The sequence below is a fragment of the Carcharodon carcharias genome, chromosome 12, assembly GCF_017639515.1.
Source record: "Carcharodon carcharias isolate sCarCar2 chromosome 12, sCarCar2.pri, whole genome shotgun sequence".
NCBI lineage: Eukaryota > Metazoa > Chordata > Chondrichthyes > Lamniformes > Lamnidae > Carcharodon > Carcharodon carcharias.
This window is the reverse complement of record NC_054478.1, coordinates 58416524-58435703: the sequence shown is the minus strand read 5'-3', so window position 1 is coordinate 58435703 and position 19180 is coordinate 58416524. Positions and strand designations below refer to the sequence as shown.

General features: G+C 42.1%; 1 protein-coding gene across 2 annotated transcripts in view; it reads right to left on the bottom strand.

Annotated features, from left to right (window-relative positions):
- Positions 1-3018: 3018 nt before the first annotated feature.
- Positions 3019-19180, bottom strand: part of LOC121284853 (bile salt export pump-like) — a 68900-nt gene continuing 52738 nt past the window's right edge. The window contains exons 17-20 of one of the 2 annotated variants that reach the window (XM_041200673.1): positions 13889-14086; positions 13577-13783; positions 4829-4975; positions 3019-3255 (exon numbers count right to left, since the gene is read on the bottom strand). In XM_041200673.1, the coding sequence (XP_041056607.1) occupies positions 3055-3255; positions 4829-4975; positions 13577-13783; positions 13889-14086 (753 nt within the window). In that variant the 3' untranslated portion in view covers positions 3019-3054. Of the gene's footprint in view, positions 3256-4828; positions 4976-13571; positions 13784-13888; positions 14087-19180 lie in introns of those variants that run through there. The other variant, XM_041200674.1, reaches the window with a different exon arrangement.

The window sequence follows — 19180 nt, the reverse complement described above, 5'->3', positions numbered from 1 at the left end:
AAGTTCATAGAGCATAAACAATAGGAAACCAGTCAGGAAAGGATTGTGGTGACAAAGACATGGAAAAAGGTTTCAGCAGCAGGTGGATTGAAGAAGGTACAGAGGTGGGGAATGTTTGGGGGTCCACGTAGAGGAGGCTTTAGGCAGAAAGGATAAGGGGTTGCAAACAATCTGGCTCAACCTGAGAAAATGGTTCAGGAGATGGGTGGAATTGGTGGCAAGGGTACTGAGTTTGTAGTGGAGTTGAAGATGATGGCTAAATGGAAGAAGTTGCTGCTGATCCAAGACTGTCAGACAGTCTGACAGTACAAGGCAGTGCAGTGGTTACATAGATATAATCTACAGCATAGAAGCAGGCCATTTGGCCCAACTGAACAGTGCCAGTGTAGATTTCTTAATGCTTCATCCCATTCTAATTACCACTTCCCAATCTAATCCCTCACCATATTCCTATATTCACTGCTCTCTCATGCTTGCATTAAGTCTCCCGTTAAATGCATCAATATTATCTACTTCAAGATTGTCAGGAGTTTGAGACAGAGTAGATAGAGAGAAACATATCCCACCGGCATAAGGATCAAGAAGTAGAGGACACCGTTTAAAGATGATTGGAAAAAGAACCAAATACAAAATGAGGTAAAAACTTAATTATGCAGCAAGTGGTTACAATCTGGAATGCATTGCCTGAAAATCTGATGGAGGTGATTTAATCATGGTTTTCAAAAGGGAATTAGATGAGCATCTGAGGGAAAAGATTTCCAGGGCAATGGGGAAAGGGCTGGCATAGGAGGTGTGTTGGGACTGGCTAAATTGCTCTTCCGAATTGATGGCATGGGCTTGAGGGGCCAAATGGTCTACTTCTGTAGCCATTCTATGATTTTATTCTATAATCTCTCCGTGCGACAGAAAGTTTCACATCTTCATCGTTCTCTGAAGAAAGAAATTCCTCCTAAATTCTTTGTTTGATCTGTTAGTGGCAGAAAATTACAGCCACGTGTTATCAGCTTACATGCGGAAGCCAATCTGATATCTTCGAATGATGCCACCAAGGATATAGATGAGGAAGGGAAAGGGTCAAGGATAGATTTTTTTGGAGACTCCATGGGTAATAGTGTAATGGCAAGAATAGAAGCCATTACTGGAGACATCTTGACTATGACTGGATAGTCAAGAATAAAATCAAGCAAACAGATATAAAGAGCCAGATTTTATGGTCAGTGGTGCAGCAACAGTGCAGCCATTGACCTTGAATCAAACTATGAAACTATGAGCCACAATTCCCATGGTGAGAATTTCAGTTTGAAGGAGGGGCATTTCCTCCCGGTGTCAGCCCAAGCAAGGGCCAGAAGCGCTATATGCAGCACAGGCAGAAATGATTGGCAGTTGTGGGTGGGGTTTCCACTCACTGCACTACAAAATCTGTATAAACCAGGCTGCTTCAGTGAAAAGGCATTGGAACAAAGGATTAAATCAGATTTATTTGATATAAATCATTTTACAAATTAAAAATTTAAACGTTTTTTATAAAATGCAATAATTTTGATCAGAGCCATGTTTATTTTGAGGAAGTTAAAAAAATCAATTTAAAAAGTGATGTATATTGAAACATTTGAAAAATGATAAGTAAAACTTATGACTTTTTAGCATGATTTAAAATGATTTATCACACTTTAACGTAAATGACTTTTTAACAAGATTTATTAGACTTTTAAAAAGCATTCATGCTGACCTTTTAACAAAATTTCTCCTTTCGAAAGTTAAACAATTGAACATTAAAGTTAATGAAAAAGTCTGATAAAATTTGCAGTTATTTACATTAAACTAGTGAAAAAATCTGATGAATCTTCTTAAAACATTTAAAAAGTCAGATTAATGTTCTTAAAACCTCATTTATTTGGAATCCATTTTAACATTTAAAAGATACTTTCTAGTGCTGGCTCCTCATTAAGCATTAACAAAGTAAGAGGAGTGCCTAATCACCAATGGAAGGATTAACAGCAGAGCAAGAGGCCAACAGCAAAGGAAGCCGTTAGACAACTTTAAGGAGTGGCTTATACAGAACGCCAAATGAGCCACCAACATTGCTGAGATCAGAAGGTTTGGAAGACCAATATCGCCTATGCCACTCGAGCATGCACTTAGATTAATACGACAACCCTTAATGCCTGGAAATAACCATATATATATATATATATATTATTCTTTATGAATACTTTGCTTTAATGGATAATTATACCAAATTCATGCTTGTTCCCTAGATACTGCTTAAATCTGCAGTAATAAAAACAGAAAATGCTGGAAAAATTCAGCAGGTCTGGCAGCATCTGTGGAGAAGAGTTAGCATTTCGAGTCTGTATGACTTCTTCAGAGCTTTCCAGCATTTTGTGTTTTTATTTCAGATTTCCAACATCCGCTTCATCTTAGTGCTTAAATCTGCAGCTCAGTGATAAAAGTTGTGAGGCCTTGGAAGTAGCATTGGTTGGCCCATCGCAAATTGCGGAACTACACACTATAGTGTGCACAGTTCGGAAGTTGCTGGACTAGTCCGATAATGCATTGCTGTTATTGCTCCTGTAAAATCTTCCCCATTGTTTATGTTAACAACACTGCATATGGACACTAATACCATCATTTTTATTTCTAATTCAAAGCAGTAATCTTAAAATTATGTGTTAAAAATATTTCTGCAATTCATTGAATATGTTTTAAATTCTCCAAAAATATTATCAATACACTTTTATTTAATTCAAGGTAAAGTTTCTCTTACTGAAGTTACACAGTTTTAATTTAAATACATACTATAGACAAATACCATTTTAGTAGCTCACATTAGCAGAGCTAAAGGGATATGTGTGTTACTAATATATAAAAAACTACCAACAGTGTACTAAGAAATTCTACTTGCAAATGAACAGACATCAAAAATATAGTTTACACACATTTTGTTTTACAGTACTTACTGTAGATAGGTTACTGTATTTATGCAGGACAAAAAACCTGGTCATTTGGAAAGCAATTTGTCTAATAAACAGTGCAGATTTAGTTTAACACTGCTTAACTGATTGGAGCACCAGTTGTGACAAGTTTATAATAAGCCCCTTTAAGAGCCATTAGCTCCCCATGAGTTCCCTGCTCAATAATGAGTCCTCGAGACATGACAGCGATAATATCTGAGTTCTGAATGGTTGACAGCCGATGTGCAATCACGATGCAAGTTCTTCCTTGCTTTGCTTCATCTAAAGCAGCTTGGACGATCTAAACTCAAGAGAATGCATTAAACTTCTATCAATGTCAGACAATAAGTAATATATTTGAAATACTGATAGGTGCTGACTGTGGAGGGTTGTAGCACTCATATTGCATAAGGGTTATCATGCTACATTGTAGGTTGGTCATAAAATAATTCTATTTCACCTATTGGGGCCAGCTCACATGTTGGGTCAGTGGCTTCCTCTAGGTGCCATTTAGCAAAGGCTGGATTGTGATATCTTGAATATCAAACATTTCAAGGGAGAAATCATTGACAAAGTATGCATGCACAGTGGTTCCAATAGAAGCACTGAGCTCAATGCATCAACAGAAACCAAAAAAATACTGGCAAGCAAGATACAGGGCTCAGAGAAAGGAATGCATTTGTACAGGGAACATTATTAAAGGGAGTGCTAAAGATCAATTTTAATGGATATGTATAGTGATTTCTTTAAAAATATTTTATTAGAAATTTTATTTGTGGGGGTAAAAGCAACATGGTATCAAAATAATCTTAGGAAGTTGAGTAATTTGATTGGTTGGTTGGTTTTGTGGTAGCTGCTTATAAGACTAGATTTTCTACTTGATTAGAAACTAGCCACAACTCTAGCAGGCTGGGAGTACTATATATCCAAATAATCAATGCTAATCCTGGCTGATTTTAGGAGGTTTACCTCATTTAAATAATTTTATTCTCCCTTCCCCCCCGCCCCGAAAAATTCCCACCTGTGAGCCCACACCTGAGATACATGTGGAACATTGCTGCTGAAAACATTAGACCCATCAAGCAGCACCGTTAATCTTTGGTGCAGCTGAAGGCAAAAATACTGGCAAGGAAAATAGAACCTTAAATCTCCCTTCACCCTCCATAGCAATGTTGCATGCAGCACTTTTCATCACTTTTGGTAGAATTGGTATCAGGCTGCAGGGAATTAGCTGAATGGTACCCTCCCCAACTTCCCAGCCCTACCCCCTTGACTGCATCCATCTAAAATGAGGTGGACAGAGAGCGAAAGATTGTCCATTTTATTTCCTGATTGGCATTAATGAAATGGGTTATTTGAGCAAATTAGAATGAGTAACCAAAGAGTTTATGATTATTTAGACAAATTATTCAAGAGTGGTGGATTTAAAGTATAACATTCAGATTTAGAGTGTAACACAGACCATAATATAGGGCTTTTAATTATAGAACAAGATACTAATTGATGTCCTGTGGCAAGATTTGTTGTCAAAAATAATAAAAATATATATGCATATAGCTGTACATAAATCTGATCCACAGTCACTCAATCTTATAAAAGCTATTCTTGTCATGCTACATTAACAAAACTCAATTACAAATTCGATTATGGAAATGTAATGTCAAGGTGGAAAAGGAAATGGTTTGAAACAAAATAGAAGAAGTTAAAAGATAACAGAAAGTGTGCTGAAGATTATAACACATCTTCTGATGGATGGTTTGATGATAAACTAAGCAGCACATTCCCCCTTTTTGGTGCATTACAGCCTTGTAACATGTCCCCACATATCTACCATCTTCTAACCAATCATGTCTCAATATTTTCTTTGTGATTACCTTTTCACTTTCTGTATCTAATGCAGATGTTGCTTCATCCAGTAAAAGAATTTTTGGATCCCGGATAATGGCTCGAGCTATAGCAATACGTTGTTTCTGTCCACGCGATAACTGAGAACCTTGGGCACCCACATTAGTGTCATATTTCTAAGTGAAAAAATACAAAAATACACATAAAATAATGTGTTTGAATGAAGTAACCTTTAGGAGATTTTAAGCATTTTATGTCAGATGTGAACATTTAAAACTATTCCAGAATATAGCATTGTAATTTTACATATAATAATAAAATAATAATTTTCAATATCTTAGTTATCTCAATATTTGTAAATTTCCTGATTTTGATTGTTTTTTCATTCTTCGGGGTTGAATCCAATCTAGTCCTCACCTGATGCCTGCACATGCAAATTTTGAGGATGGAGTCAATGGGTAACAATCTGAGGCAAGAACTCAGGGTGATTTTCTCCTTCCTAGTTCAGGAAAACTGAGATCAACTGCAATTACATCCTCCCACCCTAGGCTTGGGAGAGACACTGGATGGGCTAAAAATTGATAAAGAGGAAGCATGGTTTGGCTGGGCTGTGCTTAATATCAGTAAGTTACCAGAGCTGAACGAGATGCATCCAAGGATACTGAAGGAAGTAAGGGTGGAAATTGCAGAGGCATTGGCCATAATCTTCCAATCCTCCTTAGATACAGGGTTGGTGCCAGAGTACTTGAGAATTGGAAATGTTACACCTTGATTTGAAAAAGGGTGTAAGGATAAGGCCTAGCAACTCCAGGCAAGTAAGTTAAGTGGTGGCTTTTAGAAACAATAATTACAAACAAAATCAATAGTCACTCAGACAAAAGTGGATTAATTAAGGTAAACAAGCATGGATTTATTAAGGGCAAATCATTTTTAACTAACTTATCTGAGTTCTTTTTTCTGCTGACAGAAAGGGTTGAAGGGGTCATGTGTTTGAAGTTTAATTCATGGACTTCCAAAAGCATTTGATAAAGTGCCACATGCAGGCTTGTCAGCAAAGTTGAACCCCATAAAATAAAAGGAACAGTGACAAAGTTGGCTGAATGACAGAGAACATAGTGTAGTGTAGTGGTGAATAAGTGGTTTTTTGGATTATATGTGGCAACCTTCTATTCATAAGATGATGGTTTGTGTCTTGGTGGTCAACTCTGTTAAGCATCACCTGTGGCTCGGAGGCCACACTCTGGCATGATAGTCTCTCCTGCATCTGCTGCAGAGGAAAACAGTAGACCGAGGAGGTATAGGATTTGCTGGCCTCCGTTTTCTCTGAACCCTCTTTTTGGCCAGCTGAACTTTTGTTTCTGCTTACACAACAAAAACAAAAACAGAATTACCTGGAAAAACTCAGCAGGTCTGGCAGCATCGGCGGAGAAGAAAAGAGCTGATGTTTCGAGTCCCCATGACCCTTCAACAGAACTTGAGTTCGAGTCCAAGAAAATATATCTATATCTATATATTTTGTTTCTGCTTGCCTCTTCCAGTGCATTTCCAAAAAGTCAGCCTCCAAAAATCACTATTAGAGGTGGTCTCCCAGTTGTCAGTATCAATATTTGCCATTTTCATATCTCGCTTGCAGGTGTCCTTTTTAGCGGAAGTGGGGTCACCCAGGAAATCATGATCCCATGGCCAAGAAGGTCTTTCATTATAAGGCCACTGTGCCTTTGATGAACATGGCCGAGCTAGCTCAAATGTCGTTGGCTTAGGAATGATTGTATGCTGATGGAATTTGCACATTCCAGGATCTCTGAGTTTGTGACCTTGTCCTTCCAAGAGATACCGGGAATACATCTGAGACAGTGAAGATGGAAACTATTCAGCCTTTTCTCCTGCCAAGAAAATGTTGTCCAGGTCTCACCACTGTAGAGGAGTGAGCTAAAGGTGCAGGCTTGGTAGATTCGCAGTTTGGTGTTCTCATTCAGTTTGCTGTTGTTCCACACACTCTTACTCTTGGACATAACAGCTGCAGCTTTTATGATCCATGTGTAGATTTCATCATCAAGCGACAGATTTCTGGTGATTATGGAACCTAGACATGTGAACTTATCAACAATCTCTGTGTCACATAATTAATCCTGATAGATGGCAGTATGGCAACATCCAGCATTGTGATATTTGTCTTCCTGATGCTGATGAGCAAACCAAACACTTTACAGGCATGAGAGAGTTTGTCCATTCACTACTGAAGATGTTCCTCAGTACAAATGCTTGTTTGGCATCATCAACATAGAGGAACTCTCTGAAGAGGACTTGGCACATTTTTGTCTTGCATCTCGAGTAAGCAAGGCTGAACACCTTTCTGTCAGTTCAGTAGACACCCTCTGTAGATGACCTGAAGGCAAATGGCAGCAGCAAAGAGAAGAATATGCCAAAGATTATCAGTGCTTGAACACAACCCTGTTTGATTCCACTGTGAATCTCAAACAGTTCTGATGTTGCCTTGTCATATCTGACCTTATCCATCATGTTTTAATGGAAAGAGGACATCACATTGAGTAGCTTCAGTGGCAGCCAATTTTCTCCTGCAACTTAGAGATCGCTTCTGCTCATATGATCAAATGCCTTGGTAAAATTGATGATGGCAACATATAGTGGCCTCCTTTGTTCACAACATTTCTCTTTCAGCTGCCAGACTGAGAAGATCATGTCAATTGTAGATCTTCCAGTTCTGAAGCCACATTGGGATTCAGGGTAGATTCGTTCAGCCAAGATCTGGAGTCTGACAAGGGCACCATAGGCAAATAACTTTCCCATGAGACTCAGCAGGGAGATGTCTCAATAGTTATTACAATCACTGTGGTTGCCCTTGGTTCTTGTCCAGGGTCACAATATTTGCATCACACATATCCTGGTTCGCTGTCGCCTCCCTCCAGCAGAGATAGAGAAGTTTGTGCAGGAGTGCCGGTTTTCTGTGCTTGTTGAGCTCAGGCGGTATAACATCATCACCTGGAACTTTTCCTTTTCCAAGGGACTCAGTAGCTTTGCTAATCTCCTCCACTGTGGTTTCTATATCCAGCTCTGCCATATCAGGCAGGCCTTCTATGGTGTCTAGAGCTTCCTTGATGACAGTGACAACTCAAGATAGTGTTCCACCCATTTCTTCAATTATTTATTGCAGTGGGTGATGACCTCCCCTACCTTTGTTTTCAGTACAGCCATTTTATTTGCTGATGGACCTGTTGCCTTTTTTATCCCTTCATACATGCTCCAGACATTCCCTGTGTCAAAAGACATCTGGATATTCTAGCAGCGTTGTAACCAGTAGTCAGTGGCTCATCACTTAGCAGTCTATTGGACTTTACTTCGAGTGGCTCTTAGTGCATTCAGAGGTGGCTCCCTCAGATCTCTCTTGTAATTAATGAGAGCAGACCACTTGGCTCCAATGACAGGATCTATCACAGTGATGTTAGCCTCAAACCAGTCAGCATTTTTCCACTCTTGCATTTCTTGAGAGTGTGGTATTGTGGATGCTATCTCAAAGCATATTCCATTTTGCTTGTGCAGTTTGTGTGGGAATGCCAGAGAGTGCCTGCTCAATCAAGACACAGAACTGTTGTGTTTTATCTGGGAAAGCAGTGTGGGTGACATTGATAAGGACAGCATTTCAGCTTTGAATGAAAAAGCTGGGTTTCATCCTCACCAAAAGCACAACAGGAAGTGACCTGCATTACAGTCATGCATTGGTAGCTGTGCACGTTGAGAATGCTGTTCAGAGAATCATGTCTGATGAAGATCCAGTTGGTGGATGTCTCCAGGACACCTTGTGGCATGGTTTATTCTGAAAGAAGGTGTTAGTTACACAAAGGTCATGGTAGCAGCAAAACTCAAATTTTCTTTGTTCTTATTTATTTTTGCCAGGCCATGATGTCTGAGACAGAAGGGCCATGCCTCATGGCCTGCACCCACTCTTGCATTGAAGTCCTCAAGTAGGTAAAGATGGTTTGACTTAGGGATTCTCCTGATAGCAGTGTCAAGTTCCTCATAGAACTGGTCTTTCATCTCTGAAGTGGAGCACAACATTGGAGCATGAATACTGATGAGGTTAACTGGACCTGTTTGAGTTGAGAGGTGGATGGAGAGAATACATTCTGAACCATTTGTGGGGCCCCTATCATTGAGGGTAGTGAGTTCTTTACAGCAAAGCCTGCACACTGCTCATTTATTTCCTCTAAACTCTTTCTATGCTGGATGAATGTGTTTTGTTTTTGTGTGTTCCTCTCCACGAGTCTGGTCTCTTGCAGGGATGCTATGTCTATGTTCAGCCTGTCAAGTTCCATGTTGATCACGTGCATTATCCACCAGCTGCAAGTGACCTGTCAGTCCTGCGCACATGATTTGCTTGTCTGGTGCAATGGATTCTGTCCACTTGTTGAGCAGAGATTCTAATCTCTGAGCATCCAGTGAAGCAGCTGGACAGTGGCGGGTCAGCACTTTACTAATAAGGGGCAGTGGCTGACTATTGGTACACGATGTTCCCTCCCAACACCAGAGATAGCCTGTAACACCTGTTCCCTGCACCAATTAAGTTGGGTTTATCACTTGTGATTACTGTTAACACTGTAGCAAGACTGAAGTGTCCTCGAGGACGCAAGCCTAGGCAAATTTTATGGAGACCTTGGGCTGCCCAAATGTCAGGGTCCCTCTCTCGACCTCCCTGTAGAATCCAAAGGAATGCAAATCACATTTGGTCCCCGATCAGGCCAGAGCTCTCCAGGCCTTGGGTCACCAATGCGTATCCGCCAAGGTCATCACAGACAACAGGACGTAACAGTCAACAGGCTGCTCCCACCTCTGCTGTGGATGTCAGGGCTGCACCCAGGCATAGTGGTAGGTCTAGGAAAGCAAAGGAATATCAAAATCACTTTTGGGTCAGGGGTGTGCAACCACTGTAAAAATATTACACTTTTGTCTGTTTATGTGAGTGGCTTGGTCAATTGAAGGTGTTGTGATTATGTACATTCAAATCTCTCAATTTGAGGTTTAGCCATCCTCCCACTCAGTGATAGTTTCCCTTTGTGAGCTTCGCATTCATATAATGGCAACCTCATTGAAGATAGTTTCTGCACCTTGTGTAATGTCAGGGAGATGTCTTAACATTTTTATTGGAAGGGTGTGATTAAAATATTTGTAACCCTTCTTCCTGACGAAACACCATTGTGTGAGGACAGTCCAGCAGCCTTGAAGGATTAGCAGCAGTTGTGTCTCCTCAGTGGTAGTGCCAAAGGACAAGACCTGGACAGGAGGAGGATATCCCCAACCATGTCCTTATGTCCCTGGCCATTGTAATTATTAACGTGGCAGCGACTGCCTCTAGTACATTTTCGCAGCATTCTCACTGTTGAATTGACTCACTTCCCAGAGTGAGCACATAGAGGGAGTACCACTGACCTTCTTAGGGATCATGGCCTGGTGAATCATGAGGCTAGAAGTTGCAAGTGTGAATGCTGAACTTGCTCCCCATGTGATAAGTCAGACATCTGTTTCAATGCAATGGAATGGAATTCAGGACGAGGAGATATGTGACCATCTCCCCTTGACTTCACTTCACTCCTCCTGGAATCTGGTAGCAATTAAAGTGGCACGGGCAAGTCTCCCACATCTTGTTTCCTCTATGGCAATGCCTCATGGAAGCTGACCGTCATCACCCTCTTCAGATTCCTGGGCCTCCTGATCTTCATCCACCAAGGAGCTCTCATCTTCCTCCATTTCTCCCTCTGGCAAGTGATCACCCCTTTGCAGCGCCAGGTTGTGAGGGGCATAACAACCAACAATGATGCGGGAGACCCTATCTGGAGTGTACTGTAGTGCACTACCTGAGCGGTCTAAGTATTGAAAGCGCATCTTCAGGATGCCAATGGTCTGCTCAATTAGGGACCATGTGGAATTGTGAGCTGCTTTGTACCTCTCCTCTGAACCACTCTGAGGCTGACACAATGATGTCATCAATTAGCATTTTAGTGGGTACCCCTTATTCCCAAGCAGCCATCCCTGCACATGCTCAGGCCTTTCGAAAATCTGAGGCACCTGGGAATGACTCAGGATGTATGAATCATGGCAACTCCTAGGGAACCTGGCACAAATGTGCATTATGTACTTCTGAATGTCACACACCAGTTGAAAATTGATGGAATGATAGCCTTTATGGTTAAACATTAGGGGCTATTGCCATAGAGCTTTAAAGCCACATGGGTACAGTCAATTGCACTCTGCACTCGAGAAGTCTGAGATAACTGCAATCTCAGAGCTTGGCTATCTTCGTCAAGAGCAAACCACACAAAGTGATGTGCCTTGCCTTGTGAGGACACCTGTGACCTCCTTGATGCATCTATGTGTTACAGACTGCGGATACCACACAGCTCCCCTGTGGATCCCTGGAACGACCTGCAGGCAAAAAAAATAGTGCACAGTGGTCACCTATAAAGCCACTGGCAGGGGATAGCCTCCCACTCCATGAGGTGTTTGGTCTTCGTGAAGAATGTGACAGATGTGATCCACCAGAGCTCAGGACAAGGGCAGACCTGCGCAGCATTGTCTCTCAATCATCTGTAAACAGGAGAGTCTTCCTCGATATACCCTAGGTCTGGCAAGTTGCCTTCATTGTGAGGGTCTAGCTTCCTGACCCTCATGTTCTTGCTGTGGCTCCCCTTGACCCTGGACCTCAGGCGGGGCCACCTCCTGATGCTGCGCTCCGCATCTCCTCACCCTTCTCCTCCTCCTCCATTGAAGTAGAACCATCAAAAAGGCAGCATTGAGCCCTGGATCCATAATTGTTTTATCCTTCTCTCCGAATTGAAAGATCGAGTAGATTAATGAGTAATGGGTGAACATAGTGAATCTCACAATCTGTAGCTAATGGCTATTGTAATATTCTATAGTGGTTTCAGACCAACTAGCCTTGAAGCTAATGCAGCCTTGTATCTGAGGCACAAACAGACACAGCAAGGTGACCAAGATGCCATCTCTGTGACTTAACATTGAATTTCACAGTATTGAAGAAGGTTTGAATGACTTGCGAGACCTGACCTAGCTCAGTGCTCCAACCTCTGATCTGGAATACTGATTAACAGTTAGTTGTTCATGATTAATGACTGGATGATCTTTGGACCATTATGAATGCCAATTCTGGAAAGCATATGAAAGTCTTTCATTGATGGGATGCCATATATACAGCACCTCCTTAACCATTGCCTGCGTTCCCAAATTTCACATTCCTGTGTGTTAATGTTGAAATGGAGTGACTGTGATGTTAAGCCAGTGACTCCTACACTCCCCTGTTACTGCGCGGCAAAAGGCATGGGTTCCAATGGCTATCTTCTCAAGGAGGTCTCCCTCCTTTCTCTCAACTCAGACTCCAGTTTACTCTTGTGGCTCCAACAAGTTAGGGAGCGCCCCCAAAAAGGGCCCGTTAGTCCAGCAGTGCGCTCCTCTGACACTGCCTCAGACCATTCAGGTGCGCTCCTACTTTTGACTTTTCATTGCGTCATAACTTCGATAGTGCAAGACGGTGGTTCTGCACTATTACTTCGAGACCAACTTTAATGCTCCTTCTCTCACTATCCGTGTCCCAGAAATCTACCTGGATCCTCACAATGTGAAGATAGAGCTCCCTCCTGTTATTCTCCAACCTCCCCCAGTAACGCTGGATCCTATAGTTGTTGTAGTCAACATTCCTACCCTCTCCCCAATCCGCCCATGCCCCTTTGTTGTCCTCTACCTCCTCATCTATAGGCTGTGTGCATGGTCATCTGCCAAGCAGAACACCCACCAGGAAAGCTTCACATACTGTTCCCCTCCCCCTTATTTTTTTCCCAAATACAGGCTGGAGATGCCCCCCATAACCATTACGTCCGCATTTGCAGCCCAGTACAGAGATGGACATGCCCATGGATAGCATCTGTAAAAACGCCCTGACACTAAGCTGTGTATTATTTCAATTGAGCCCTTGGCCCTTCCTGGAGAGGGAGTAAACCACGCCAACCCCCTCTGCCCATGGTCACAATACTGGTCTCAGTTTGTACATTGAGTCCTGCCTGAGGACTGCTGCACAGTGGTGTCCTCGTGACTACGGGGGCAGCTGGCAGGGACAGACCAACCGTACAGCTACAGAAGTATGGTGTTCCACTGGCATCGCAATGACACCGGTGCAGTGCTGTGGCAGTTAGGCTATATATGTTGCACTCACCTCAAAGTTGACTGGTGCACACCACGCTTTTTCAATTAAGATTCAGACCGATGTAATTTCCCGCTGGCATGATGCCATCTTTGGCATGTGATTCCAGTGAGCAGCTAATTTAGTGAGCATCATGAGATGGTAATGAATGCAAATGGCATTCATGCCACTAGTCAGTGGAATACCTGACCCACCATTAAACCACCAACGGGAGAATTACAAGCTTTTTTTACGACGGCGGGTTTCCAACTTTTTCGCTCTCGCTAGATTCTCCGCTCCTGCCTGCCACAAAATCCGCTGCGGGCAGGATGGGAAAATTCCGCCCTGTGATTTTGTGATATCAGCTAACTCAGCACATCCTCAGAATTGAATTAACAGCCTTCTTACTGCGGTGTCTTATTTTAATGCCGACTTTATCAGTTGATCCATCAGAGAACCTTGCAGCTATTATACAGTATGATGATCTCATATTACGTAATTACCAATGGACTGAGCATATTATATAGTAAAAATAATTCCCAATTCCAAATCTCGTAAGTATAACAAACCATACTTTTGGTAATGACATCACATAGTCATGGAGCTGAGCTTTCCTTGAAGCTTCAATAACTTCACCCATACTGACTTGACGGTTGTTGTCACCATATTTAATATTCTCTGCAATGCTGCAGTCAAAAAGGACAGGCTCCTGGGACACTATTCCAATTTTAGATCTTAAGAAGACAGTGTTGACATTCTCTGTGTTATGGCCATCAATTAACTGAAATTAATGGAACAGAGAAAAAAAGCTGAGTTAAGTAAATGGCATTTTTAAAGTAGGATGTTTAGAAGCAAACATAAATTGGAACAGAATATATTCTCTCACCACTTTCCCCTCATTAGGGTCATAAAATCGCTCAAGCAGTTGCATGGTAGTGCTTTTTCCACATCCGCTACTGCCAACAAAAGCAAGTGTTTGCCCAGGCTTGACTGAAATTGAAAGGCCATTAAGAACTTGGCAGTCTGGCCGAGAAGGATATGTAAATTTGCAGTCAATGAAGTTAATTCCTCCTTTAAAGTTGTCCTGTTTAAAAAAATGTATAATTTTAGATGCAGTCAGTCCTGTTTAAAAAAATGTATAATTTTAGATGCAGTCATTATGATCATTCATTGTGGATAGTCAATTCATTCTTTGCCATATTTAAATCAGACTCCCACAATGCAATTGGAAATCTGATTTAAATTTAACAGTTGCCCTACTGCTCTCCCTGGGATTGGGAACCTGGCAACAAAAGGAAGGCCAGGACTGCGGACTTTAGAAGTAAGCACTTTTGTATTACTCCTTGTGGGCAATGAGGAACTGGAGAGCTCCCCTCAGGACCCCAAAGGAAGCCTTTGGCCTCCCCTCTGCCAATCATAGCTTCTCTCTCTCTATCCAGTGCTACAAATTGCAACATGCCCCCCTGCTAACCCCATATTTGCAGCTTGCCCACAATCGGTGACCCCAAACCCCTGATCTGAAGGCTACACCATGATTATGGCCATCTCTCCTCCCCAACACCATAATCTGCCCTGCAAATACGATTGCTGAAGACTGTTCCCAATGGTCCCGGGCTATGGCCTCCTATCACTCACTGATTTTTCCAACCAGCCAGCCTGTCAATTTAGCCAACTGCTAAGTGAGAAATGGAAGAAAAAAATTTATAATGAGGCCCTGTTCTTAAATTCAGCAGGATCTCCGTGTCCCCAACCTCAACATGTTTCCCCTAGCTACACTACCACCCTTCCCTGTACTCCACCTGCCTCTCTGTAAATGGCAAGGCCATAAAATCAATTATCCCAATGCTAAAGGTACTTAACATATATCGTAGGGCAATTAACTAAGCCACAATCTAGTCAGAAGAACTCTGGCTTTCACTGAATGCCACACCTTTTGATAGTCTTCAAAATGCTTTTTTTATGTAATTGTTTTTATACATGTAATAGTGTAGGTGAGTAGATTATGGGCTATGTTGTTAGTTTTGGCTCAGTGGTTTTAGATATTTCACTGATTCAGGTGTTATAACTTTGACCAAACTGTAATGAAGATGGAGCAAGCTGTGAACTCCATGGGTAGAACTGAATGGGGAACTGTAGCATGGTGGCAATGTTACTGGAGTAGTAATCCAGAAGCTCGGGTTAATGCTCTGGAGAGACAAGTTCACATCCCATCACGGGGGGTCATTTAGGGGAAATTTAAATTCAAATATTGAAATAAATTTTAAAAAAGCTACTCTCAGTACTGGTGAACATGGACGTACTGGATCCTTGTAAAATCCCATCTGCTCCACTAATGACCTGCATGTGACTCAGAACAATAAAGTGATTGACTCTTAGCTGCCCTCTGAAATGGCCCAGCAAGCCACTCAGTTGAGTAAAAAATCCAGTTGTGTCAAACTGCTACAGAAAAGTCAAATAGGAACAAAACAGGATGATAGGTATCGGACACACCAAAGACACGCACAGCCCAGTCGACTCTGCAAAATCCTCTTCACTAATGTATGGGACTTCTGCCCAAAATGGGCAAATCGTCTCATAGACTAGTCAAGCAACAGTCTGATATAGTCATACTTACAGAATTACACATTACAGCCAAAGTCCCTGATACTCCAGCAGCATCCTTGGGTATATCTTGCTCCACCGCCAGGTCAGACCCACCAGAAGTGATTGCACAGTTGTAGACCGTCAGGAGGGAGCGGCTCTGAGAGTTCTCAACATTGACTGTAGACCCCAGGAAGTCTCATGGCATCAAGTCAAACATGGCCAGAGAAACCTTTTGTAGATTACTACCTACCACCCTCCCTCAGCTGATGGATCAGTGCTTCTCCACATTGAACATGACTGGAAGAGGCACTGAGTGTAGCAAGGGCACAGAATGTGCTCTGGATGAGTGACTTCAATGTCCATCACTAAGGGTTGCTTGTTAGTACCTCTACTGACTGAGCTGGCCAAGTCCTGAAGGACACAGCTGCCAGACTGGGCCTGCAGCAAGTGGTGAGGGAACTAACATGAATGAAAAAACTGTTTGCTGTCATCCTCACCAATCTACTTGTCACAAATGCATTTGATGACACTCCACCATCATGTTGTGTGGCAGGCACTTGCTTAACAGGATAGATTCAGATCAGATCCAGTAGCTCAAAAAACTGGACATTCATGGGGCACTGTAGGCCATCAGCAGCAGCAAAATTGTACTCAACCAATCTGTAAGTTCATGGTCTGACCTATATCTCACTCTATCATTATCATCAAGCCAGGGGATCAACCCTGATTCAATAGGAGAGCATGCCAGGAGCAGTACTAGATATACCTGGACACGAGGAACCAATTAGAGCATAAGAACATAAGAAATAGGAACAAGAATAGACCATTCGGCCCCTCGAGCCTGTTCCGCTATTCAATAAGATCATAGTTAATCTTCTTGTGTTTCGATTTCCATATTCCCATCTAACCCTGATAACCTTTGATTCCTCTGCCTAACAAGAATCTTTCTACATCTGCCTTAAAAATATGCAATCCACCACCTTCTGAGGCAGAGAATTCCAAAGTCGCACAACCCTCTGAAAGAAAAAAATTCTCCTCCTCTCTGTCCTAAAAGGGCATCCTCTAATTTTAAAACAGTGCTGCCTATTTCTGGACTCACCCACAAGAGGAAACATCCTTTCGACGTCCACTTTGTCAAGGTCGTTTAGGATCTTGTATACTTCAATCAAATCATCCCTCATTCTTCTAAACTCCAATGGAAACAAGCCCAATCTGTGCAACCTTTCCTCGTAAAACAGCCCACTCATTCTCGGTATCAATTTCGTAAACCTCCTTTGAACTGCCTCCAATGCAGTTACATCCTTCCTTAAATAAGGAGACTGAAATTGCACACAGCACTCGAGGTGCGGTCTCACCAATGCCCTGTATAACTGAAGCATAACATTCTTATTTTTGTGTTCAATCCTTCTTGTAATAAAGCATAGCATTCCATTAGCCTTCTTAATTACTTGCTGTACCTGCATACTAACTTTTTGTGACTCATGTACTAGAACACCTAGATCCCTTTGCACTTCAGAATTATGCAGCCTTTCTCCATTTAAGTAATACACTGCTTTTTTGTTCTTCCTGCCAAAGTGAACAACTTCACATTTTCCCACATTAAATTCCATTTGCCCACTCACTCAACCTACCTATATACATCTGCAACCTCCTCATGTCCTCTTCACAACATACTATCCTACCCATCTTTGTGACATCTGCAGATTTAGCTATGTCTTCACTCCCCTCATCCAAGTCATTGATGTAAATCATAAAAAGTTGAGGCCCCAGTATAGACCCCTGTGAGACTCCACTCGTCACATCCTGCCAATCAGAAAAAGATCCATTTATGCATACTCTCTGCTTTCTGCCAGCCAGCTGATCTTCTATCCATGCTAACATGTTATCCACTATACCATGCGCTTTTATTTTCTGTAATAATCTTTCATGTGGCACTTTATCAAATGCCTTCTGGAAATCCAAGTACAGTATGTCTAGTCTAAGCATGTATCACTATAGAGGATACAAAAAACATTCCATCCGTCCTGCCACTCATCTCTGCGGAGTTGTATGCTTTTTCCTTAAGTTTGAGGTTTTCCTTAACATCATTAGTTAACCACAAAAAGCATTCTAAGAACTCCTCTTCTAGGCTACTACTTCAATCTGATTTTTCCAATTTATGTGTAGATTAAAATCACCCATGATTATTGCCGTCCCTTTATCACAAGCACACAATATTTTCTCTTGAATACTTTGTCCTACACTGTGGCTACTGTTAAGGGGCCTGTAGACCACTCCCACTAATGACTTTTTACCCCTACTATTCCTCATCTCCACCCAAACCAATTCTACATCCTGATCTCCTGAACCAAGGTCATCTCTAACTATTGCCCTCTTAGATTAACAGTGCTATCCCTCCACCTTTACCTAACTTCCTATCCTTCTTGAATGTCATGGACCCTTCAATATCAAGGACCCGATCTTTGTCATCTTGCAGCCGTGTCTCCGTAATTGCAATCATATCATATTTATTTACTTCAATGCGGGCCATCAATTCATTTACTTTGATGAATACTATGTGCATTCAGATAGAGAGTCTTCAGTTTAGTCTTTTTCTTACATTTGTAACATCTAGTCTTGACTGTTGATGAATTCTTAGGTTTTTTCTCTCTGTCTTTTCCTGCCATTCTCTGACCCTCATTTCTCATGTTACTATTTTGCTCCTGTCTTGACTTCTACACCTTGAATTGCTACCTCTACTCAAACTTGATCCCTCACCCCTCTTGTTTAGTTTAAAGCCCACTCTATTTCCTTAGTTATGTGATTTGCAAGGACATTTGCCTCAGCATGGTTCAGGTGTAACAATACAGCCCCCACTTTCCCCAGTACTGATACCAGTGTCCCACAAACCGGAACCCACTTCTCCTACACCAGTCTTTGAGCCACGCACTCGCCTCTGTAATCTTATTTGCTCTATGCCAATTTGCACGTGGCTCAGGTAATAATCCAGAGATTATTACCTTTGAGGTTCTGCTTCTTAATTTGGTGCCTAGCTTCTCATACTGATTTTGCAGAAACTGTCTCCTAGTTCTACCTATGTCATTGCCACCTATATGGACCACGACAACTTGATCATCCCCCTCCCACTACAAGTTCCACTCCAGCCCTGAGCAGATGTCCCGAACCCTGGCACCAGGCAGGCAACATAGCTGCCTGGACTCTCGCTCTTTGCTGCAGAGAACAGTGTCAATCCTCCTCACTATATTAACCCTACTATCACTACATTCCTTTTTGCTACCCCCGCTGGAATGGCTTCCTGTACCACAGCGCCATGGTCAGCCAGCTCATCCACCTTGCACACTTTGCTTCCTTCCATGCAGGCTGTCAGCACATCAAACCTTTTTAACAATTGCAAAGTCTGAGGCCCCTTCAATACTGTCTGCTCGGTCCCATTACCTGCCTCACTGACAGTCACATCCTCCTGTCCTTCACTGCTGACCAAAACAGATGACCCTATTCTAAGAGGTGTGACTGTCTTCTGGAACAAAGTATCCAGGCATTTTCCCCCCTCTTTTATGTTGCACATAATCCTGATCCAGAATTCCTCAAGCTGCTT